A 27,056-nucleotide genomic window follows, 5' to 3' on the forward strand; every position below is an offset into this window, starting at 1 on the left:
TCTCTTACAGCTGAGGTCCCAACACCAACATCAGTGCAGCACAGTTTTCTGTGTGCCTATGATAAAACAGACACAGTATCCATGGAGTCACAACAAATGAGATGCTGTTACAGCTTTAACACGGAGACACAATCAATGACATGACGAAGTAACTGAGGGTAAACCAACCTGTACTTTTGTAGTGAGGTCGCAGTGTTTTCATAGAAAGCTGCGTTCCATGTGTGCGCATCTGTGGTGGGTCCGTCTGGCATGCTACGTGATGTAGCCTAGCACCGTGAACAGATGTGCTTGCCTGAACACCAAAAGCAGCAATGTTATTCATGTTTGTACTACTGTCATGCATACAAGGATACCAGGGCACATTTCCCCAACTAGGGCTGGTAATGAATAATCATTCTAGTCCCGCACATTATGACAACAACATCCTCCGGTATCTTGAACGAGCGCCCGTAGCAGCAGCTGTAGCTGGAAGTTAGGTTCGTGAGTGTTGTGCTCTCCACGCTCTTTCCCTCCGTCCGCACGAGTGTCCTCCCTGGTGTACTGTGCCGCCAATTTTTTCCCACGGCAGCACTGGGCTGGAAGTTACAGTGCCTTGCATAAGTATTCACCCCCTTTGGACTTTTCTACATTTTGTCATGGTATAACCACAGATTAAAATTTATTTCATCGTGAGTTTATGTAATGGACCAACACAAAATAGTGCATCATTTGGAAGTGGGGGGAAATATTACATGGATTTCACAATTATTTACAAATAAAAATCTGAAAAGTGTTGAGTGCATATGTATTCACCCCCTTTACTGTGAAACCCCTAACAAAGATCTGGTGCGACCAATTGCATTCACAAGTCACATTTGCAAGTCACATAATTAGTAAATAGGGTCCACCTGTCTGCAATTTAATCTCAGTATAAATACACCTGTTCTGTGACGGACTCAGAGTTTGTTGGAGATCATTACTGAACAAACAGCATCATGAAGACCAAGGAGCTCACCAAACAGGTCAGGGATAAAGTTGTGGAGAAATATGAAGCAGGGTTAGGTTATAAAAAAATATCCAGAGCTTTGAACATCTCTCTGAGCCCCATAAAATCCATCATAAGAAAATGGAAAGAATATGGCACAACCGCAAACCTACCAAGAGGAGGCCGTCCACCCAAACTGAAGAGTCGGACAAGGAGAAAATGAATCAGAGAAGCAACCAGGAGGCCCATGGTTACTCTGGAGGAGTTGCAGAGATCCACAGCTGAGGTGGGAGAATCTGTCCACAGGACAACTATTAGTCGTCTACTCCACAAATCTGGCCTTTATGGAAGAGTGGCAAGAAGAAAGCCATTGTTGAAAGGGATCCATAAAAAATCCCGTTTGGAGTTTGCCAGAAGCCATGTGGGAGACACAGCAAACATGTGGAAGAAGGTGCTCTGGTCAGATGAGACCAAAATTGAACTTTTTGGCCTCAATGCAAAACGCTATGTGTGGCGAAAACCCAACACTGCCCATCACCCTGAGCACACCATCCCAACAGTGAAACATGATGGTGGTAGCATCATGCTGTGAGGATGCTTCTCTTCAGCAGGTACAGGGAAACTGGTCAGAATAGAGGGACAGATGGATGGAGCCAAATACAGGGAAATCCTTGAAGAAAATCTGATGCAGTCTGCAAAAGACTTGAGACTGGGGCGGAGGTTCATCTTCCAGCAGGACAATGACCCTAAACATACAGCCAGAGCTACAAAGGAATGGTTTGGATTAAAGAATGTTAATGTCTTAAAATGGCCCAGTCAAAGCCCAGACCTCAATCCAATAGAGAATCTATGGCAAGACTTGAAGATTGCGGTTCACAGACGGTCTCCATCCAATCTGACTGAGCTTCATCTTTTTTGCCAAGAAGAATGGACAAACCTTTCCATCTCTAGATGTGCAAAGCTGGTAGAGACATACCCCAAAAGACTTGCAGCTGTAATTGCAGCGAAAGGGGGTTCTACCAAGTATTGACACAGGGGGGTGAATACTTATTCACCCAACAGATGTCAACTTTTTTGTTCTCATTATTGTTTGTGTCACAATAAAATGTATTTTGCACCTCCAAAGTACTATGCATGTTTTGTTGATCAAACGGGAAAAAGTTTATTTAAGTCTATTTGAATTCCAGTTAGTAACAGTACATAATGGGAAAAAGTCCAAAGGGGGTGAATACTTATGCAAGGCACTGTATAAGAAGGGCGAGTGCACAGAAAAGCCGGTGAAAGCAGATGCAATCTTCCGTGATTCTCACGGTCTTCACCATTTAAAGACCATTTATTTATCGTCTTCACGATAAATAGAATAATATAATTATAAAAAGAAAATAATAAATACAAAAAAGTGCAAAATGTCCAACTTTTTCCCCAATTTGTATTACAGATTACATGGATAACCTGTTGGACCTCATCTTTCACGAGGTTTTTCAGGACCCGGCCCCATATGTGAATGAGGTGCTGAAGATCTCAAAACCTGAGGATCTCTCTGCTAAGTATGAGAAACCTGACAAGCAGGAAGTTATAGCCAGCTATGTGTTGAGTTTCAATCAAGGGCAGGTCTGAACCCTGTATAACTTCCCTGAGCATCAGGGTACACTCTGCGTATCTGGAGCACCGAGCAGGAGGGCAGGACCACCCTGATTCTCCGGCCCAGAGGGCCTCAACACCAGCTCACAAAGCTTCTGTACGCCAAATACCTATAACGGCTGAGCAAAGTTCACATTGTATTTAGAGAATAAAAGGTGACACACAAATATAAAGTGTTCCTTTGTTTACAGTATAGCTACTGATGGCACAAATTATATTTTTGTAATGAATGTATTTATTATACTTGGTATTTTTTGTATTTATTACCTCTGTCCCAGCCAGTACATTTAATAACTGATTAAAAAGCTCTGTGGCAATCTTTCTAGCAATCTTTCTGACAATAAAAGTTTATAGAAACAGTTGTGTGCTTTTAATGTTTGATATGTAACATGTTAACAATTGACACGTGTAAGATGAGCAGTTAGCAAAGTAATACACAGGGAAGAGTAATTTATGTATTTTATTCCTCAGTCATATTTGTATTGCAGAAATGACTGATATCTCATGCATAAAAAAAACAAAACTTACTGCTCTATTCCTCTTAGACATAAAGGCCCATAATCTGCCCTATAGATGTTGAATGCATTCTGTAGTGAGAACACATTCAAACACACAGGCTAATTAATGGAGGTAAAAAACGTTATGTCCTACACCTCCATGAGAGGGGGGAGGGGTGAGAAGGGGGAGGGATGAGAGGGGTGAAAGGGGGTGGGGTAAGATGGGGGCGGGCTGAGAGGGGGGCGGGGCCCTCAAAACAGGTTGATCTCAGGAGGGCTGTTTTAGACAGAGTAAAAAGGTGCTGTTTTAAATGATCCTTGTGGTATTTTTACCAAAAACTGTTACAGACATTTCATTAAGACCCCAAGGAACCATATCAAATGTGGTGAAATGGGCATAATATGTCCCCTTTAAATAACATCACACAGTTACTTTGTCTTTAGGACACAAGGAGGATTTAGAATTTATACTTTTTTGACTGAATCACTACAATAATGCATGAAATATGTTGATTTAGAGTTTTATGATCTCACATAATCAAGATGGGATTTTGTATGCAGCTTTCCTTGTATAAATACAGAAACGAAAATACATTGCTGTTGTTTACATCAGTATATTTCCCCATCTGTATTGTTAAAATACATTTTAATTTGTCTGTCTCTGTTAGTTTGCAGGATTTGAAGGTGGTTTCTTAAGGGGACAGTTGGCCCTTAGTGGATGTATCCACTCTATTGAGTGCGCTTCTCGTTTTCTTTGAGTCCATAATTTTCACTGCACAAAATATCTTCCTCAGATTGTTTTTTCAAGGTGCTTTTTAATTTCTAACTTCTAGTGCAATGTTAGACAAGGTAAAATGGAGGCTATTGTGCTACTATAATCTTAATCTTACTCTTAATCTTATTACTGTAAATATATATATATAAATGTGAAGTGCTAGGCTCTTAAAATGACTACAGAGGGCGCTATAAATCCCATATTAGTTCATTATTGTATGTGCAAAGAAATTTGGTCAGAGCCTCAGATACTATAATGATAAAGGTTTGTATCTGCCCCGTAATCATCATATAACATAATGTAAGAACACAAAAACTACCAATGGCAAAACTTATGTAACGTCAGTTCCCTCTGACCGACGGCCTGAAGGTATGAACATTGCTCGTGGGATGGATCTGTTTTATTATGCAGACTGAGAAAGTGTGATTCATGTTCACATCCAGTTAACGCTGTGCACCAGTAAACATTGTGCAACAGCACTGCAGCAATCGAGACGTGTAAACAGTGAACTGGGTGGAAAGCATTCACTACAGTCCAGGCAGCCCATAATTGGCCGTCATTGTCACAAAATACAGCCCCTGTTACCCAGTGCCTGCTGGATTAGTTGCCTAGCAACACATTGCATAAGTCTTTTATCATCCTTAATTTTCCTTTGCGTTAGTCGTCCAACTGCTGACGGACAACGGATCCTGGGCAGTAAAATGGGCCGGTGATGTTTACACACCAAGTAGAGTGTGTGTCAATGCCTAATTACTCCTCCATTCTTGTGCTTTATACATCAGCCTGTGTTACTGGATATGAAAGTTGCTGTTATTGCCTACAAGCTGTGATCATTTCACTCTGGACTGAACATTTATTCAAGCCCTTGTGAGCTTGAACACGTTCTCACAGCAGACACCAAAGTGTGAGAGCGTGAAGAAAAACCCGTCTGTCCGTTACAACACAGAGGACAAAATCTACAGCACAGTCATACCAACCATATTTACCATTCCTCCTCATTGTTAATCTACCAATTCTTGTGAGCTGCTTCACATGCATCCACTGTAACGGCTGGAAATTCTCCTTACATGCGTCGTCAGACAAGAGGCAGGCTCCTTTGGTCATTGAAAGTGGTTTGCATCTACTTAATACTTCCACAAAGTTTGAGGAACTTGAAGTAGATGGGTTCAAACAAGACGTAGTGTCTACAGCCACTTGCACCTCTGAGGCTGGGATTTTCCATAAATCACTTGTTATTATGCTCACAGCTGCATGCTTATAGATACAACCTGCTCCAACTGGTCAGCACCTCGGAGCACTGTGTGCCAAACAAGACACATCAACATTAGCTGTCACATGTTGATTTTCCCTACCGTCCCCTTAAAGGGATAGGTGACCAAAAAATGAAGATGCACTCATTATCTAGCCACCACTATGCCGTGGGTGAAGTGTTTGAGTCCGGAAAAACACTTTTGGAGTTTCCGGTGCAAACAGCATTGCAGGCAAATCCAATCCATTTGTAGTAACTGGTGACAGATTCTTTAAACGTCTGAAAAAAAACGACTGAAAATAAATAAAATGCCTCCATACTGCTTGAGTGGTGTCATCCAAATGTCAGTAAGTCCTGACATTCATATTCGACTCCAAATGTCGTCATTTACACCACGTTTTTAGTCTAAATGTCTGAACATTGGTAAACCCTGCTGCCACTGATAGAACTAAAGCAGCTTCACTTGTCATGGAAACAAAAGTGCTTCTTGTGTCTTCATCACATGACAACAACCACACCGGTGTTGCTATCTGTCTCTGTCTAAAAGTGACTTTGAGGATGAATTCTCTCTTCCCATGATGCTCTCTCCTCCCCCTCTCTCTCTCTATCATGCTAAAGTTAATCCTGATTATGTACGCTGTCTAGCCGGTGCAGAATGAGACCAGTGCTAATGCCATTTTACCCAGAAACATTTCCAAAGCTCGTCTTTTGTTCCTGTATCTAATCACGTTTCATTGCTCTGGGTCGTCAGAGGCGTATGAGGATAGGTTTAATTAACGAACGAGTGTGAAAATTATGAATCCATGAAACTGTGACATTATCTGAGGATAATGAGCAGAGCATGTTCAGGTTTGCCTGAGCCTCAAACATATTTTTTTGTCGTTGTTCAGCTAAATGACTTAATCTCGACATTTTGAGGATTATATATACTTTTAACAATTCAAAAGTCTACATTTCTGTTTGTCATGGATGTTTTGGAATATATTACCGTTTCTTCAACAAAGCATTTGTAACCAATGTTGCATTTGAAACTGCATCAGCACCAGAGGATGTGGACATGCTCTAGCAGCAGCTCCAGCTCAGCAGTAATTGCTGTGGGGTCCCGGCGTGTTGCATTGTTGGAGGAGATGGATAAGTGGCTGACCTAGTCTCTGTGCTATAATTCATCTGTGTGTCACAATATGAAAGAGGCTTAACCAGAAGAAGAATAATGGAGATTGCTCCAATACTGTTGCTCTGCTGCCCTGGGATGTGTGTGATGAGGCTTCAGGGCCAAAAATGCATGCATGTCCTGCAGAAAGAATATGCATCCTCAACCATACTCTGCATCTTCCTCCATGCTTTTTATCCACTGCCGTATTTCTTCTTGTGCGCTGGGCTTTCCACACACACACACACACACACACACACACACACACACACACACACACACACACACACACACACACTGGCCTTTAGCTACAGTACCCAGGTGTGTCCCTGCCTGAGTCTGCAGTACACATTCAGTTTCTTGAAATGCATTGTGACACTTGTCTGTGTAACTGACAGGTTATTCCCAGTTTCCCCCCTCAAGCAAGGAAATGAGGTCGCTTCAGCACATCCACATACAGTAACAGGCTTGTGGCAGGGAATGGACAGGAAGTTGGTTTTGCAGCTAAATACCAGTTGTACATATTTTGAAACTCTATTTTAAATAGTTTAGTTAGAAAGGTTGAGAGATAATGAGGGTACATCATCTAAGAGCCCCTCAGGGGCTTTGTGTCTATCTGTAGATTTTCTTTTACCAGGATGAATTAAGATGTGGCAGCAGCTCTTCACTATTGGTGTGTTCACAGTGACTTGTTATTCAAATAGTTAAATATTCACAGAGAGGAGACTGAGTCAAAGCTATGAGATATGCATAGAGGGGAGTAGAAATGTATTGCTGCATAACATTTACTGATGTTACTCAGTCAGTTTGCTGACTTTGAGACTCTCCACTGAGTCCTTCCACTTATCAGGGCTCGGGTTTGGGGCCAAAGGTAGCCGCCTAAGAAGGGTATCCCAGGTGTCCCTCTCCCTGGCTTTGCTTCCCAGCGTTTCCTGGGAGAGCCTGAGGCTTTCTTTAGCCAGATGGTGTATGTTGTCCCTCAAGCGAGATCTGGGTCTACCACAGGTTCTTGTCCATGTTGGGCATGCTGTTAGACCTCCAACAGAAGACCTCAACTCCCGCCTTTCAACACCAAGGAGCAACGCTTCCAATGGAAAAGAATACTGATTAAAAAAGTGAAACCTCTCCCGGAATGGAGAAAGCGAGGCCCCCTCCTAGAGCCAAACCTGGAGGGGAGCTCAATGGCGAGAGTCTGGTGGCCAGGCCATGACCCATGATCTGAGAGAGGAACATGGAGTCACCACCATGTGGACTTGTTCCGCCTAGACATGCTGATTCCTGGCATCGCAGGCTAGATTTTCACATTGGGCTACCAATCATTTTACCCCCACAAAGGTAAAAGAAGAAGCAAACATGTAATAACTCCGCTGTCACCTGCTCTCAGTCAGGACACCTGACAGTGATTACGGAAACGGAATCAAAATAATTGTGTTTAATGATGTGATGATTTTCCTGTAATTGGCACATGTAGCCATGGTAGCTGCTGTTTGGTAAAAGTCCAATAGTCTCCTAAATGCTCATAAGATCATGTTATATCAGTTTGGCATACTAGGGTAGCAGAATTAACATTTCTTCATATTGAAAAAGTTAATGGTCAATATAAATTTGACAATAAAGGTAACAATACCGTATAGCACAGTTTATTATCTGCATTGAATGTTCATGATCTTGTTAAGCGTGTTCGTTTATCCTAAATATGAGAAGATGAGCCAAACTCGGTTTGTTCAATCAAGTATTTATTTAGAAAGCAATGAAAGGTAACAATCAGCAAAGCAATGGGCATCCAACAAGTCGCATCAGAACACGAGACCCATCAGAACGCATCAAACAGCCGGCGCCTGTCTATTTTATAACAGTAGTTCTTGGTTCTTCCTCCTCGAAAGTGCGCAGGCGTAGCCCCTCCTTCTTGGCTTTGGAATAAGGAAGTGACAAGTCTCAAAATGTTCATCTCTTGACCAGCCTTGACACAGCTGATGGCATGTGGGCCAACGGTGTTGACAATTGGAGAGAAGATTACTGTGTTCTTGCTATATCAAAACAATGTTCTGTTTGTACAGACATTCAAAACAATTTAACCAAAACAACGAAACAGCATTGTGACGCAGACACATTCTAATTTTCAAGATTAAACACTTGGAAGGAAAGGGGTTATTATTAATCATTTGCGTGAAGGCCTTATCTGGCTCAAACTACTTCTATCTTTATTCATTTAGAGTTGAGTTAGACACAGACTATAGCTAAAATATTGAAATCCTAACAATCTCACAAAGTCAAACAACAGGCCGCAATGAAATCCAGTGAGAGTGTTTCGGCTTATTATCGGAATCAGATCCTGAGTAAAAGGATGAAATGCACACTCGTTCTTCTTGCTCTGATCCTGATTTCCTATGGTGAAAATATTAGCCAATCAAACTCAATGATTCCTTAATCGCATGGACAGAACCCTTAGGGCAGGGAGTGTGTTTACTTGCGTGTGTACGAATGTGTGTGTATTAGAGGGAGAGGGGGAAATGAAAGATTATAAACGAAGAGGCGATAGGGGCGATGCTGTAAAATTAGTCACGCTGTCAGAGCAGTTTGCACTTGGCTCTACAGGAATTGTCATCAGTGTAGCAGACTCAAGGAAGCCCCCCCTCGCTCTCTATCTGGCCTGCAGTAAGATCCAGTCTCTCTCTCTCTCCCTCCCCCCCCCCCCCCCCCCCCCCCCTCTCTCTCTCTCTCTCTCTCTCTCTCTCTCTCTCTATCTATCTCTTTCTCTCTCTCTCTCTCTCTGCCTGGACAAACTCATTAGATGACCAACTGACAAAAACAACTAGTCAATCAGAGGGTGACCTACAAAGTTACCTGAATGTATGTGTGTGTGTGTTTGTGTAGCTCCCTGGCTTGTTCCTGGTTGTCAAAGATGCATTTGTCTGCACACTGAGTCACGTTTGCAGCAGGTAGAGACTGTGATTTATTCGGTAGAACTACTAGCTCTAAAGTTTAGTCGGTAACAGATAGCTATGTAAATTTAGGCACACCCTGAAATTTATGTTGTTGACATAGACTATATAAAGATGGATGACAAGTCTCCACTTCCTCCCATTCTACAAAAATAAAAGCTGAAATATCACGGATATGTCTACCGCCATCTTGCACGTTTTATAGCATTAAATAACAAATTAAAAACAGATTTGCCAGAATATTTTAAACATGAAATCACATCAGTTTTATAAGTTATCAGCTCTTGAGGTTCACAGTGGTATAACAGGGGCTAGCTTGTTATCATGGTAATTTTTGGTAGATTTCTCCAACACGGTGCTAAATATCTGTGATATAATCTTTGTAAATCTTCACAATCTGTTGACAATCTTATCTCATTCCTTCCATAGAATTGCCAATTTTTTTTTCGAAAAGTTCAGTGAAATGCAATGAGAGGCCTTTCTTATCGCTCTCTTTTTTCTTATTTCTGTGTCATGAGCAGAGAGCAAGAAGTCATCTCACTCTTGCATCAAAAATACTAAATTAACATTACTCGAGTTTTTCTGGCTGCAGCTATTATGAATATTATTAGCTATTTATTATAATTATTATAATTGTTATTGTTGTTGTTTATGTTCTACTATTATTGTTATTATTGTATGGCCCATTAATCTGACATATGATTTATTGTTTTAAAAACAACACACTTAAAGACACAAACAGGGGCATAGGGTAGAGGCACACTAAGTTTATCTTAATTTCATGCTGATGTATTGGAAGTTGAAAACAAAAACAGATACAAAAATAAAATGACATATTTGTTCCCTCAAATGGGAAAAAAAACCAAGAAGGCGTCAAACAATTCGAGCCTGTGCCCACAGCAAAGTCTGTCCCCCAGAAGAAGAACAAAACGAAGAGCGCTCGGCTTTCTCCGCTCAGAGTCGGAAACAGAGCCGAGAGCCTCCTGTCTGTTACGCGCCACGGTCTCCTCATCAATCTGGTCTTGGCTTCTGGTTTGAGATTGTTTACATCCAGTCAACCAAGTGAGGAACAGAAATCACCACCTTCTGAGATGGACACTGCCAACCAGGTGCGTAATTTAACCTAATGAAAGGTGGTTTTGACGCGGAGTTGTGCGTAATAATGCGCTAAATTGCCCAACGTGTCATTAATTGATAATAGAAATGAGAGCGCTGCTTTCCTCCCTCTGTGTCTCCTGCAGCTTGTATCCGGGGGGACGTTTCAGGTGCTGAAATTACCTCTGGGATTTATTAGGATTTTGGAATGGGTGAGTTGAACTTCCAATTTTTCTGCATGGAATAACTTCACTGTGCAATGTAAATATGATAAATTCCTGAACCTCTGTGGCGAAATTTAAAGTTCATCTCATCCGCTGGCTTTTGCGCGTAAATGTCGTTGTTAGTGCGCCTGCACACGGTGAGGGCTCCTTATTCCCAAAATCAGCTTCACCATGAGGAAATGGCTCAAGTTTATGTAAGGATCCACAGCTCCCTGGGAACTAGATGGCACTGGAAACCCGCTATGAAGCGTTTCAATTGTGGGTACTTTGGATGCGTTAATGCGCCAAACCCACTTTGTTTTGTATGCCAGTCCACCAATAATATTGTCCTAGTTTCCCCCGAGTGAAATGATATATAAGGGATATGAACTGTGAGAACGGGGTGTCCTTGCTCTGACTGAATCAAAGCTTTACTACCTCTGTCTGTGTGGGGGACGTGTGTGGACTCTTGTGTTTATTGTACAGTGCAGAGACGCCTGAGGAGAAAAAGAGATAAGTGATTTTCTTTGATGTGAGTTTAGAGAAATTAGCCATTGAGGGTATTCGGTTTTCTCTGTGTGTGTGTGTGTGTGTGTGTGCGGGCATGCAGGCGAGAGTGTGTGTGTGCTTGTGTGTGTGTGTGTGTGTGTGTGTGTGTGTGTGTGTGTGTGTGTGTGTGTGTGTGTGTGTGTGTGTGTGTGACTGTGTGTGTGTGTGTGTGCTTGTGTGTGTGTGCTTGTCTCCTTTACTTTTATAAAAGCCATCAAATGTGCAGAGACTCTCCGCCCCAGAAAAAAAAGCAGATTTATTTCTTTTGCATGCAAAGGGGAGTAAACCTTCTCCCTCAAACCCCCTGTCAACAGACAAGTGATATTTTAGCTGAGATGGGGCAGATGTCTGTTAGTGAGGTGAGCTCCCGAGTGCATCTGTTTTGTGTGTACGACCAGATTTGCTGTGATATTTGTGGGTCAGAGCCAAAGAAGAAAGCGGACGATCCAGAGCACCATCTGTATGATGTAGATAACACTCGGTCCATAGCTCCCTCTGTGTGTCTTCATGTTGTGTGCGTGTGTGTGTGTGTGTGTGTGGGTGTGTATGGCAGAGGGCAGCATGTGTGATTTGTATGAGCATGACTGAACACTGTCCTGTGACATCAACATTGACCTCGCGGCCCTGAGTTTGAGTCTAAGAAAGTTGTAGGACGTAATATTAATGTGAGACACACTCCAACTAAGCTGAGAGTATGGGAATATGAATGGAATATTCTATTAGAAGCTCATTGAAAGCATCAGAATAATATCTTATTAAATATATCAAGCAAAGTTTAATACAAACAACAGGGGTGTTCCAGAGTCCCACAGAGACCAATCCTTTGAGCTGAATGATTCCAGGGTTAATGCAGCCGAAGTACTCGCTGAGCGGGGCAGGTAAACGTAGACAGGCAGGTGATGCTGAGTGGAGGAGAAACAGTGGTTATGAGCAAGGAAGGCTAAATAACAAGGGTTTTCCAAGATACAGACTAGACATCAGGAGAACTCTTCAGTATGTAGGTGTGTGTTTGATTGTCAAGTGAGTTTACTTCCGGGATGTAGTCAAAAAAATGTTTTCACAATCAATCGTAACTGTTTGGAGATTATAGGCACTGAGATTCCATTTGTTCAGTTTTGCGTCTGTGTACTTTTCCGGACATTTTCCTTCTGAATTCTCACACTGGCTCATTGAAACATTCTCTGGACATTTTGCTAAGGGGCTGGCATGAAAAATCCAGAGCATCCGCCTCGGTCATTTGGGGTGCTAACATACAACCCCCTCCGGAAGATTTCAGGAAAAAGTCCGGACTTCAGTGTTTCTGTCTGAAAGCAGCGTATATAATGATGTGTTCAATAGTCTCACATGTATCTCAAACAGCCTGAGATACATGCAGCCATGAAAACACTGTATTGTGGGTTTATAAAAATCATGCTTCATTACCTAAAGGCCTGCAGTGAATCTCTTTCCACATTACATCACCAGCAAAGAAAAACACATGTCTGTCCGTGTGGTTTGTTTACACAGCTCCAAGCACTAAAGGCTTTTGTTCCGGCGACGATTGACATTTACCTTGCTAATAACAATGAACCCTCGTCTGTGTGGCTGAGTGGTCATGTGATCGAAACATGGAAGAAAAAGTTTTTTTAACTTTGGTCAGGATGTTGCAGGAGACGAGTGGGTTTTTTAGAGCATCAGTCAGGACTGAGCCTGAAGATGGACAAGGCAATTTCATAATCAACTATGTCTGCAGGAGATTCTCTCCGAGGGTTTCATGTCTCTCTCTCTCTCTCGATCTCTCCCTGTGTGTGTCTGTGTGTGTGTGTGTGTGTGTGTGTATGTGTGTGTGTGTGTGTGTGTGTGTGTGTGTGTGTGTGTGTGTGTGTGTGTGTGTGTGTGTGTGTGCAGTTCGTGCCCCGTTTGGCATACTGTCAGTGGCTGGCATATTCTGCTCCAAACAGCTGTAAGGTCTCCTCCTCTCCACCATGGACCAACTCATGCAGAAGCTATCCTTTGAGATGCGCCCAAACTCTTCACTGCAGTGTGCGAGCGTGCATGTGTTTGTTTTTCTTTGTGTGTGTGTGTGTTTGAGAGAGGGATGGAAGGAGAGAGAGAGAGAGAGAGAGAGAGAGAGAGAGTGGGAGAGAGAGAGAGAGAGAGAGAGAGAGAGAGAGAACAACATTGTTCAGTTGATTGAGCACATGATGCAAATAGTATACATGCATTTGTTCTGCACTGAAGCATTTTCGTGCAAATTAGCAAGCACTGTATCGACTCTGTGGCTTCCTGTACTACACTCAGACTGATGAGTCACAACCAATGAGTCTGACATAAGTCTGACTCTCATCCCAAACTCACGACTGACCCACTGTCTTATGATGTCATCCTCAGTACCTACTGTACACCGCTTTAGTTTGCTCGGGGTGGGCAGAGAGTTTGTTTGTGTGTGTGCCAGATGAACCTGTACCACAATAAAAGGTAATTTGTCACAAGGGTTTTCAACACAGTCTGGACCTGAGTTGGTTTGGAAAGACCATGTTTAAATCATGCAGGTGAGATTCGATTAACAAAACTTGACAGCCAACGCTGACGGTTGCTTTCTCTGGATTAAATGACCATTATAAATTGATTAAATCAGCCTTAGATTATTAAAGTCAGTATCAGCCGCATTGAAACTTTGTTGTTTGATGTTCTCTCTGCCTGCAACTGCTGTACCACTCTTCAATCATTAAGACTGGTTTTAGTTCCACAGAAGAGCAGCTCTTCCTAAGATAAATCATCAGCTGATCACAATTCACAATGTTTTTGTTTTTGTTTGATGTGCTGTGTCAAACAGCATTGTATAAATTAAATATGTGAGACCTATTACTGTATTCATCGTGAAATATATATTTTTCTCATTAGCAAAGACATCTTTTGTTTTACAAAGCAAATGCACATTGGGCATGGAACCCTAATTTTCAAATGTTACACAAAATGAATACCAGATGAAATCGATTTTTGATCCAGTGCTATTTGTTAAATTAGATGTACGTCATCTTATGGCTTCTTAGAAAAAAACAAATTTTGTGTTTTTGTTATGGACCTATCACCTTGGTAATGTGCTACAAGGAGTTTTCACAAAGGGCTGCACAATATTCACAATAATGGTAATTCAGAGGGCTAGGCACACAAACACACACACACAGACACACACACACACACACACACACACACACACACACACACACACACACACACACACACACACACACACACAGCAAAGTAAAATAAATAAAAGGACGGAGATGCAGAGAGACTGGCGACAGCTGCTGACAACAATCGCAAGGCACTTGTCAGGTCAATGATCTGAAATAACTCATCTCTTTTTGACAAGAGGGCTGATTCTTGAGGGAAAAAACTACACCTCTTAAATTATTCAAAAGATGGCATCAAAGCTTCGACTATTCATTAAAACAAACATCTCTGACCACCTGTGTCAGGCAGGGGACTGTGAGCATGGACTTTTATATACACTAAATCAGTAGAGAGCATTAGTGTGGGTTTCCTCTGGGTACTCAGCTTCCTCTCATTGTCAAAAGACTTGCAGATTGGGGTGAGGTTAATTGGACCCTCTAAATTGACCGTAAACGTGAGAATGAATGCTTATTCTCTTATAAGACTATGTGCCACCTATATACAGTCCATTTATCTTGACTACAGAATTCTGAGTTGTTATTACAGTTGTAATGCCCATTAAGGGCTCTAATGGTTCTTCGTTGAGGTTTCTGTAACCTCATCTTTTCCTGTAATGGTATGATGTTAAAATACGCTTGATGGGGTTGGTTGCATATCAGGTATGAGTTGTAGCTGATGAACACTTTCGATGGAACGTTGCCTTACCTGACCCATCAGTTCAGACCTGGACCTCTATCTCCCTCTGAACCCTGAGATGATTGTCGACCATTTGTGACTCAGACAGGGAAAAGGTTAGCCTGTCTATTCCTGTAGGTGGACATGTCTGATCAAATAAGACAACACGCATACACACACACACACAGACGCATATGCACACGCATGGCTGCAAGCACAGTGCATAGGAGAGAACAGGCGTTGAGAGGCTAAGTGTACATGGACAAGAGCATGTAGAACAAAAACCATAAAGGGGAAGCCTTGGACAAAGTCAGCAGTATTGGTTGAACTGTACTGATATTCCCTTTACAAAGCGAGTTAGGATCTGACATAATAGTCTCAAAATGTAGATTCTTGCACAGAATTATAATCAAAGCATAAGTAAATCACCTTATAGAAACACACACGCACACATGTTGGGATAGGATTACATTTCCATTGGGTGTAGTTTGTTAAGTGAGGTGTCTCTCCCTGAGCGGGTTCCAGCTGTATCACCTGATTTTGCAGCCATGCAAACCCCATGGGGGGAAAAGGAGCACTAAGAAGGGAAACTGTCACAACTTGCTAGTGGTCAGTCAGGCTTACAGAGCGAGAGAAGCAGAGAGAGAGGGAAATATGAATGTGGGCTGCACCGGGCAAAAAACCTTGCGCAGGGAGGCATTAGCCACTGCTAAATGAGCTGCTGATTTTAGCTTTCACATGAAGGCTCCAGGATGTCACCTCCTTGCAGGGCCGGGTCTAGGCAGGGGCAAGAGGGGGCCTGGCCCCCTCAAATAAATGTTGTGCCCCCTCAAACTAAATAGGGTTAGGGTTAGGGTTAGGCACAATGCCCCCTCAAGATTTGTGGCTGCCCCCTCATACATGCCTGTCTAGACCCGGCCCTGCCTCCTTGTGTGAAGATGTGGGATTTTCAGCCAAGATCAATATCACTGAAGTACTTTATCACCAGATCAGTGGCTGATCTAGGATTTTCTAAATCGTGTGTGTATGTGTGTTTAATGCTTCTGCTTCTGCCTGGGTGGAGAGAGCGAGATATTTTATACTCCATGTTCACGTACACACACGCACACATACAAACACACAGAGCTCACACTCTCATCACAGTCCTTGAACACTCAAACACACACATGTAGTAGTGTTTAGCAGCACAGTCAGGGTCCACTGTACAGTCCATTATTTTTAGATCCATATTGTTTTTAATGAGTCTCTTCATTGTGGCCCTTTCGCCTAGGGTCATGATCTATTAGAGCTCACAAACCATGTCATAGCGATTCAGAAAATGCATAACCCGTTCAAACACCTAAGTTACCCGAGTTATCTGATTCTGATGCTGAATCAAACTCTGGCCGCCTAGACCAACTGCTGTTAATAACTGGGCTGGAATCTACTTCTGGGGAAACTTGTTAGCTAACAAAGCCAGCTGCCTATTCCTCTGTGGTAAACAAACACATTCATCACTTAAAATTTCATTGTGACTGTATATATTTCACAAATAAGCAGATATATTAGAAGTGTCCTGTAAGACTTTTATTGATTGTTATTGGGCTGGTTGCCAATGTTACCACATGGGGCACATGGTCAATTATCGCAGCTTATATATATTTGTCTCTACAATAGAGGTAGCAAGTGCAAAGTAAGGAAGAAAATTCTTGGAAAGAACTATAGCACACAAAGAAAGGGACAGGGACAAAGACTTGATCACCTTGGCAGAAGTAATTAAAAGGTATTTAAATGGCCTTTATTTATGTAAGACTTGGGGACCACTCATAATACAGTTTTGACATTCACTCTTTCAAACATCGATCTCTCCGAACAGTCGTAAGGCAAGTTGGGGCTCTGTATCTTGCCCTAGGGTAATTCAGCATGGGGAATGGGAGAGACTGGGATTGAACCGTCTACCCTCCGGTTAGTGGACGACTGGCTCTGCCTTCTGAGCCTTGTTAGAAAATATCAGAATATTGATTTAAAAATGTTGACATTGTTGTGACTGCAACGAAAAAACTTGGACATACTTAGTAGTTTGGTTCTTCAGTTCGCAGGATAAGCACTTGGAAAGATATACGCCTCCCTTCTCAATAGGTCTCATGTTTCATCCGTCTCTTATTTTCTGTCTTCACAAAGAGTGTCCTAGATTTTTCCCTCTCTCTCAGTTAGAGAGGGGCTGATCATCTGAGGCCTTTTTCTCCCCCTGAGGCAGCCACTTGACACTGCAAGGACTCCTATTGACTTGAATAGAGCAGGTGGACGGTGTGCGTGTGTGTTGTGCTGTGTGTGTGTGTGTGTGTGTGTGCGTGCGGGCGGGCGTGCATGTGCGTGCATCTGCGAGGAGGTTTTACAGAAATGTCAAGTGCAGCTCATCAGTGAATGCACCTTTTAGCTCATCTGCCAGTTGGCGTGATCCTCGCCTCCTCACTCGCTGCTCTACCTCGTTCGCTTTCCTCTTCTCTTATCACGGCCTCTTGTTCAAACAGCCCCTTGATTTTTTCTCTTTAGTTGGAATATTTAACTGACTTATATTCTTCATTCCGCAGATTCAGGCATCCTCCCGATCTTACCAGTCATGACTTGACTACCAGCTGTGAATGCAAAACGTAGTAACCACGCATTATTAGTAACAGGGCCACCTCATCGTCGGCCCAAGAAAGGAAATCTCCTCTTACTTGGTAGTATTTTCTGTAATCAAGAAACTAACAAAACAAAGTGCACACAGATGTACTGAGTAATTGTGTGTGAATTGCTGAATAGCGAGAGCTTTGATTGGATATCAAGACTTGAAAAAGCTCTACATACAAACAGATCATTTACCATTTACAATCTACTTCCTGTTTACACCCACACGCACATGCCCAATGTACATGAATGGTCACATGATGTACAGTTTCAGATTTATTATCCTGGACGGGGATTTTTACTGATGCAGAGTTAAAAGGCTGATGTGGAGATTGTTTTAGTTTTAAAACGGAGTCAGACATCACATCTGGTTGCTGCTGATCAAGACAGAAGAGCCTCCAGCTTCATCTTAGACAGAATCTTTGCAATGTTATCCACAGCCACTACACGTATAGCACAAGTTGTGCTGTTACATATGTGGCTGAAGTGCAAATACGTCTTGGTTTTGGATGCAAACTTAGATCCTCACATGAGCACCAAGCTCCTCAGTGTTTGTTGGAGAGGAGGGCAAACAGGGAGATGTTTCAGAGCTTTCTTTGCGCTGCAGACGGTTTTCATTCCTGTACTCTGGCATTTCTCCCTGTATCTGTCCCCCTCACTCTTTTTGCCTTCCCTCCCTCTCTCCCTCTGTATCTCTTGTTCCCCGAGGAGCCCAGCTGGGAGAGGCAGATAAACACACAGGGGCGTGGGGCTTAGCACCCACCCTCCTTCCACAATGCCACGCTCGCTCCTGTTCAAACGCCTTAGCTAAAAGTGAGAGGGGCTAAACCCGAAACGAAAATCACAGGGAGAGGAGGCAGCTGCAGGAGAGAGAGAGAGAGAGAGAGAGGGGGGGGGGTATCTGAAACTGTTTGTGATAATTAGAAGGGAGTATTTATTCTGGTCACTTTTCTTCTACCATTTGTTTGTTGAGATACGCACATGCTACCGTCTGCACGCACAGTGAGCTGCATGTGATTCAGCTGCATACTTGAATTTGTTAAGCGTGCGTGTGTGTAGCACCTCTCTGTGTGTTTGTTTGTGACATATCACTTACAAACACTCCAGTGAGGATTTCCCTGCAGATGTTCCAGCTGTTCACAATGACAGCCACAGATACGCTTTAATCAACCTCCACCTGAGGCCCGAGGCTGCAGGAAGCGTGTGGGAATTGGAGTTATTGGTTTATTTACAGCATTTGGCTTTGAGCTGAGCTGAACCTATTCATTAACCCAAACCATCTTTGTTTTTGTTTTTACTGTTATTGTCTCTTTGTACCACTGACAGGAGATAGCACTTGAGTTTCGTTGTTCAGCTGTTCATTGACAATAGACGCTTGAACCCGAATCATCTTGTATTTGACAATAACGCCCTTGTGAGCTGCCACAGGTTCAACATACGCGAATTAGTGTGCAACACTTGTTATTGTTCGATTTAAGGTCGTCTCCCTTCACTGTGCTATAGTAATCTATTGTCTAACTGTGAACATAGTGTCAGCTTGTTTTGAAGGTTGCAAATATCAGAAAATAACTAGCAGCCACTGCACTTGGGTCTGACACACATGGAGATCATAGGATAAATTATCTGATCGTGTCTTTCAGATTGTGGCCCATGATGAGTTCCTGAAAATATGTCGTACAAGAGGAATTTAAAATACAAATGAAAATAATTAACAGGGCAGGATTTGAGGTTCAGGAGAGAAAATGTTTTTTGTTAAAACACAGACCAAATGAAAAGTGCAAACTCCTCCTTACTGTTATGATTCTAAAGGTCCAAAAAAACGTTTTGGACCTTTTACTGTAGCATACACTTTTCATGGATTTGTACCTTATGTTCCTTGTGATTTGTGATATTCGTTTGATTATTTTTTTTAACTTTTTTTATCAGTCATTGGCCCAACTACTGATGTGTTGCCTCAGATTGATGTATCTGTTCAAATAATTATCTTTGACCTTCCTACAAAATACAGCAGCATTTAATCAATTAAATCAGTCCAACTGGTCATATTTTTACGATGAATGAACCAGTAATAATATGATGTTGCACTTTTATAATCATGACTCCAAAGTTTATTACATTCGTGGTAAGAATCAACCCCCACACTATACCAGAAAGTGAGAGATGATTAAATCAAGGATCACACCGAAAACAAGAGTGAGACCACTGCATATGAAAATAATAAAAATGCAGATGATAAATAAATCTTGTATATTTGTAATATGACAGAGCTACACTAGCGTAGTGTATAATACATGGTCACCATGATGGAAATATCAGCATCCAGTTTACATCACACGTAGCAGCTGTATCTCATGTTTACCAGTGTTATATAACACTGACACATTGATCTATGGTGTATCAGTGTTACATTCTCTATGCTGTGAGTTGTGAGTCTTGTGCTGCCTCACATTTGTGATGAATTTTAATCAAACACCTCAGAGACTGTGAAGACACTTGCATGAGACGGGCATGCTCACACTGTTATCTGTTCGCACTTCAAGAACATGCTCACACACATCTCTCAGGATGTGGGTACAGCTGCACAATCTCATTGCGCCCTCCTGAGGCCGAGGGGCGCTTTGAGGCTGAAGACAAATGTCCCCTCCAGCTGCTGGCAAGCTGCACATCCAGCTGCCTGTAGAAGGGGAGAGGGGAGGCTCATGCTAACCAGGCGTCAGGTCAGATTATGGTGATCATGCTTGTGAGAACTCTTGAGGCAAGAGTGGCTTTATATGGAAAACTGGGAAGAGAGAGAGAGAGAGAGAGAGAGAGAGAGAGAGAGAGAGAGAGAGAGAGAGAGAGAGAGAGAGAGAGAGAGAGAGAGAGAGAGAGGAGGAGCATGGTTCTGATTAAAATACAAAGATACCAAACCCTGCTTCTGTATCTTGATTTATTTTTGTTTCCTCCAACGTTTAACATCCAACCTTAACCCAACCTCAGCCCTAACCACATATGGATGGGTTGCATAGCTATAGGGAAAGTCTTAGGGTTAGGGTGGTATAGAATATGCACCTTTATTTATTTCAAGATATTTTAAAAAAAATAGTATGATTACAATGCTTATCAATGGTACATTTACTTTATCTGATATAAATAAATTTTTCCATCTCATGCTATTTCATACTTAAATTCCAACACATTTCACAAAGAAATGATGAATCACTGTATTATGTTATAGTTACTAATTGACAAAGCATGTTGTGATCTTATAAAAATAATAAAAATGATTAATTGTTGAAAACTAAACCACTCAACATTTTATTTATAGTTATATTTATATGTACTTATGGGACCGTTTCCTTCTTTTCAAAATAATCTCAGAATATATAGATGTCACTTGAAGGCCTCTATTATTTCAATTAATATTTGCCATAATAAATGAAGTATATTCTTGTCCCGTTTTCAAGTGTCTTGTACGAGAAGCCAGTGAGCTATTACTTCAATGGTTATATGTGAACAGGATATTTAGTGAAAAGTGGTCCAAGCTGCACATAGTCTGTTTCAGCCTCCACTCTGTTTAGTTTTTGTGTCACTGTCGACATATTTGAGTTATTTGTCAGTTATACTGTAGTTATAATGATTTTTCTTCTCTGCTCCTTATTTCTCTTTCTTTTCTGTCCATCTTTCATCTCTGTATTTCCTTCTCTCTTTCTCTCACACCTCATGATAATCACAAAGGTGGCAGAAACACCAAGCACTGAAGAGACGTGAGATTAGCAGAAGTAAACATTATACTAGTCACACACACACAGACACACACACACACACACACACACACACACACACACACACAGTGTTTCCTCGGGCTGTCTCTCCCTGCTTGTGTTTTCGTAATCAGAATACTTCTGGGATCCCTGTAGCATATACAAGCTGGATTAAACTCTACACTCTAACCCTCTATTATGTGTACAGTTATATTTGCTCCACTTTGTTCACATGTTTTTTGTGTGTCTTATGTAGAGCTATTTCAATTATTCAATATGTTCTGTTTGTTATATTGACCGACATTTCAAATATTTACAATGTATAATAAAAGCTAAACTGTGAGGTCCAACTAGGTAAAGACTGCATTTTGTTTGTGTGTTTGTGTCATTATAATAACTTAGTATATATTGGTTGGTGAAGTCCTATTTGACAGCGAAGGGAGCACAAACTGAAACTTTAGAGACTCCTCCTGTCCTCATTCTGCTCTGCCCACACGCTCCCTGCTGCTTTTGTTGCCCATGTGCTGATGTGGCCAGAACACTATCAGTTGGTGTTAAATTGGCTTCACAGCAGAGAAATGTTGAGATGGCCAAGAGCAAAGTCTTTAAATGGTGTGACTGCTGATCCTCGCTGTTTGCCACTCTAGTTATAATTTGAACGCTGCCTGTGTCTCTATTTTGAGGTGTCAAACACTTCATGCATTGAATATAGATGTTTAAATCTATATTTATGCATTGATTATAGATACACTTTTTAGCTCAGCTATACCACGGTTTAGCCTCTTACTTATCATTAAGTTCAGTTTGGGCCAGAACCTTTACTGTGGGCAGCAAGAAGGTTCCATTTTTCAGTCAGTGTATGTGTTTGGAGTTGTTGTATGTTGCATGTTCTACCCGTGTTTACAGACATGCAGATGCTTGCAAATGTTTTCTCGTGTCTGTGTGTTGGCCCTGAGATATGTTGTCTAACCTGTGCCCGCCTCGCAATATGTCCACTGGTTTTGGCTCTACCCCAACCCCTCAAACCCTCAACGCACAAAGGTTAAGTGGTTGTGGACGGACGAAAATCAGTTCTGGTTCACTCCCTCCGTCATGACTGATGCAGCAGCAGGAGGCAGCGGCTTTTCGGCTGACCTGTCCAAAGCAGCAGCAGGAATACAAAGTCAGCATCTAGCTTGTGAACATGGTGAGACATTTAGCCACTGAGGGAGGTGGTGAAGAGCAAGATAGAGCTAAACATGAAGTGAATATTTATTTTACATTTGTCAGGGAGATAGTCTTCATCTAATAGTGCCTAAACATTACAAGTACTTCTCACTATAATACCTATAAGTATTGTGATAATCCGTGTAATGACAAACTTTTCAGTTGGTCTAAAATAACTCAGTACACCCTAGGTAAAGTTAAAAAAAAACAGCAGTGGCAAGTGTGGTACAACAGTATCAAGAACACGACTATATTTTTTACTAAAAGTGTTGTCTCTGTAAGAGCCAAGAAGGTTTTTCATTAGACTCTGTGTCTCTTTAGGGATGGAGCTGCACCTGAAAACCATCAATAAACCTGATGAGAGAGGCGGGGGTCTGAGGGGCAGTGACAGTTGCCTCACAGTGCAAGACACACCTCGCTGGGAATTTCACTCTCAATCCTCGTGTTAATTTAGTTATTTTGTCTCCCGGCATGAGCTCTTGTGTTGGATTTTGTTGGGAGATTTTTTACCTTCTTTTGTTCTTTTTGGCTGAGATCTCCAACTCATTTGGTTTCTTGATTTACTTGATTAGAAATTATACTTGTTTTAGAAAAACAATTGTTCATGGTTCTTACTGTATTCGTTCCTCTGGTTCAACCGTTGTTCTTGTTTAAGAAGGCCTTTACATTATGGATATACTGTATTTGTCTCTAGTAAAATACTCATAGGATAAATGGACTGAGTGGTAATCACATTAAAACAAATCTCAATCTGAGTAGTTTGTTGGCCTGTTGTCCTCCTACTGAGTCAGATCTATATCTGCTCTGCAAATCTCTAAGCTGAGTGCCAGCACTGTGCTCATGCCCTGATCAATAGTGTCAGTAGAGCTGATGCTCTGGTCTGAAGGAGCTCATTGTGTGTGGCACCTGATCCTGGTTGGTTGTGTTTGAATGAGTGTACACGAAAAGTTGATGTTTTGTGTGGATAATGTGAGAGTATAACTATGCTCTGCATAAAGTCTTCTATCTTCTCAGTTCCAGTTGTACTGTAGCAGTAATCCGATTTTTCCTGTATTATTTTGTGCAGCTTTTTGCCATTTTTGCTTTTGCGACATGTGGGGGCTACTCTGGGCAGCTGCGGGTTAGTGTGGACTGCATGGAGAAGGCCAGCAGCAACCTCAGCATCGGCATCGACTTTGCTTATCCCTTCAGGTGAGTGGGCTTCATTTGCCTGCACAACAAATATGTTGTTGTTTATTGAGCTTTTTTGAACATAAATACTTCTGTGCAATTTGGACAAATTATTGTTTGCGACTTCAACATCAAATAAAGCAAATTTTTTAACTTCTACACTTAAATAAATATTAATGGAGCAAGCATAGCAAATATACCTGAAAGCAATATGGTTACTTCCATAGGTTTTTTTTCTGAATGGGGAAAAGGTGACTCTTTAATTTAACATTTATTCCATTCAGTTCCCTGAAGTTAGATTAGGAAACTGAATTGCAATGGAAGCAATTCCCTTTGTGTGCATTTGTAAAGAAGATACCAACTGGTCAGAGATCTCAGCTGATCTTTCAGGAGAGAAGTGCCTGAAAATTAAGACTTTTGACACACTGTGTTTGTTGAGTCAGATAAAACATTTTTACTTTCCAGTGTAGAAATGTGTTGATATTTCTGATGAGAATAAACTTAAAGAACACTTTTGGTAAAACATATAACGGTCCACCATTTTTATTGTGAGCTGATATTGACCCCTGCAAGTTTCTCTGTGCTGGCCAGATTGTACCAGGTGTCCTTCGAAGCGCCCGTGTGTGAGGGCATAAGGAGGGAACTCGTGTTCCTCATTGGAGACTATTCATCCTCCGCAGAGTTCTTCGTCACCATTGCTGTCTTTGCCTTCCTGTATTCTCTGATGGCGACCATCGTATACATCTTCTTCAAGAATAAATACCACGAGAACAATCAAGCACCGCTCATTGTGAGTATACAATCGCCTCTGACCGGGGATCTTTTGACAAAGTGACTGTTAAAGGATTATTGCGTTTTTCTCCTCTCTCGTCCTCGCCATCAGGACTTTGTGGTGACAGTGGTGTTCTCCTTCATGTGGCTGGTCAGTTCATCTGCTTGGGCAAAGGCTCTGTCTGATGTGAAACTGGCCACTGATCCAGATGAGGTGCAGCTCCTCATCTCTGCCTGCAAAGACCAGACCAACAGGTGTGGCTCAGTGCACGGATCACGCTGGTCTGGGCTCAACACCTCAGTGGTATGTTTACAGAATGTCAGAATGTGCATCCCGAACGCTTGGAATGAATGAGAGTCTGAATCACTGACTAAGATTTCTCATCTGCCAGTGTTTCATATTGCTCTTCCTTGTTCTGATTCTCTTCAGGTATTTGGGTTCCTCAACTTTGTTCTATGGGCTGGAAATATCTGGTTTGTCTTTAAGGAGACTGCTTGGCACAAGGGGGCTTCCAGGTTGGCACAAGGGGCGTCTGAGAAACAGGCCGGCACCTTTAACCAGGAGCCCTACAACCAGGGAAGCTTTGACCAGACGGGGAGCCATAACATCCAGGGAGATCTCGGCCAGCCATCTGAGTACAGCCAGGTGGGAGGTCCCACCTCGTACTCCAATCAAATGTAGCCGAGCCTTTTCGTTTCACAAGTGGCACTTCGGCATTATAAACCAGGGCAATCACGGGGTGAAAGGAAAGGAGGAGAGTAGAGTAAATGTTAGGTATTGTACAAAATTATCAGACAACGTGTTTGGTCCTCTTTCAGAATTGTTGTTTGCTGAATGTTGTATTTCTTGTAGTTTGAAACACATTAGTGAAACTTTCTGTCTGTGCTTGGTGATCGACATTCACTGTTTAGAGACTTTTTTAAACTGGTTTGCCCTCTGCGGGAGAGGGAAAAACTGCTCTGTGTTTGTAATACTTCAAATGCATGATGTTGTATGTGTGCTACTATGCTCTGAGAGTTTACAAATCAAGAAATCCCAGTCTCATTCCTCTGGGTTTATTTTAATCTGATTATGTTATTTTAATATAACTGGAGCTGTATTTTAATGATGGGTATCTCTAATTTAAATATATATTCAGAACTTGTTTAAGGGAGAGTTCTGTTACATTTGTTACAAATACATGTCATCACATCAATTGGGAGTTTCTAAAGCAATATTGGCAAAAATACACTATAAAGGGTTCGTGCAAGAAACGACCACCACAGGATGCAGCCATTGCAATTGTGTTTCTGTTGCTATTGTTTAATTTTAATTGCATCTGCTAGCACATTGTCATTTTATTTGAAAAGAATGGTGTCGTCTACAAGTGTTTACAACTGTTTACAAGTTGTCGCTCTCGCTACACATGTGACTGTGACTGTTTTCTATGCTATCATCAACCTACTGTTAAATCATAGACATAAGTCGTACCTCTCTAAAGTATGTCTAGAGCTGTGTTCATTTACACGTTTAAAGCCCAGCTCAAAGGCACATCAGTACGACTGTGATCATCAAAGAATAGTGAGTAGTGGGCTCATCTGTATGTAGCTAATACGGAGCTCTTCTTTACTTCAAAGTCGCAATTCTTTTGAACAGGTATTTCTTTTGTGCGATTGTTGTAAAATAGAATGGGTGATCCTCGGTTGCTGTTTGTATAAATTTATATGACTTGTGCAATCCTGTTTATTGACCTAAGCATGCGTCTTGCATCGGTGTAATAAAGAAGAGTGAACATTTATGTATGTATCAATAAAGATGCTCTTTCTGTTTTGACGTCTGACCTTTGACCTGTTGGTTACTGCAGAAACTGATGCTGCTTTTTCTGTTGGGCACAATGTGAAGTACAGAGTGCTCCCTCTGGTGGTCATCAGATACAGTAAATTACAGTATTTTAAAGAAACGCTTTATGTACACGAACCTTGTCAGTGTCCAAGAACTCCTTTCTAGTTGCATGTCTCCTGTCCCTTAAGTCAATGAAAAGTGTAGCTGTCTCCGATTTGTTGGATTAGTTTAGCTGGTTCAGGTGAGGTGCTTTAATTTAGTTCGATATGGGATGTAGAATAAAAGAGAGGGAACTGAATGTGGATAGAAACTTAGAAATGATTCAAATGATCATATATCCCATGATGTGCTGTGCAGCTTCATTTTTCAGTAGACACTTGCATTGGGAGCAGAGACACCACATTCACCTACTATTTCCACAACAATCTGTCTGTGTGCCTGTATGTGGAACTCGTGTCGTGGGAATTGTTCATCAGAGGGTTCCCCATAAATACACAGATCAGTCCACAAGTGAATACAGAGTGTTTAAATTGTAAAATATACCAATGTTTATTTGGTCAGAAGTTCATTTTTAAGACAATTCTTTATTATTCCTTTTCTATTAAAATTGACATTTCAATACCAGCAAAATTCTCAAAATCCTTCTAGATTAGAATACACTACGTATTATTAAGTTGAGGTAAGTCAAAACAACAAGTACTATTGCAGAGCGCGCCACATACGTGAACCAGAAACGGCAGCGGAAAGTGGGGAGAGGAGCTACTTCAATCTATTTAACACCGGGGTGAGATGCTTACAA

General features: G+C 41.7%; 1 protein-coding gene across 1 annotated transcript; it reads left to right on the forward strand.

Annotated features, from left to right (window-relative positions):
• Positions 1 to 10,205: 10,205 nt before the first annotated feature.
• synpra (synaptoporin a) lies at positions 10,206 to 25,117 on the forward strand. The gene is made up of 6 exons (XM_053412105.1): positions 10,206 to 10,327; positions 10,460 to 10,525; positions 23,561 to 23,685; positions 24,256 to 24,454; positions 24,548 to 24,739; positions 24,866 to 25,117. Exons 1-6 carry the CDS (start codon positions 10,310 to 10,312, stop codon positions 25,115 to 25,117), a joined length of 852 nt encoding a protein of 283 aa, XP_053268080.1. The 5' UTR covers positions 10,206 to 10,309.
• Positions 25,118 to 27,056: the final 1,939 nt, after the last annotated feature.

Source organism: Pleuronectes platessa, chromosome 2 (assembly GCF_947347685.1).
Source record: "Pleuronectes platessa chromosome 2, fPlePla1.1, whole genome shotgun sequence".
NCBI lineage: Eukaryota > Metazoa > Chordata > Actinopteri > Pleuronectiformes > Pleuronectidae > Pleuronectes > Pleuronectes platessa.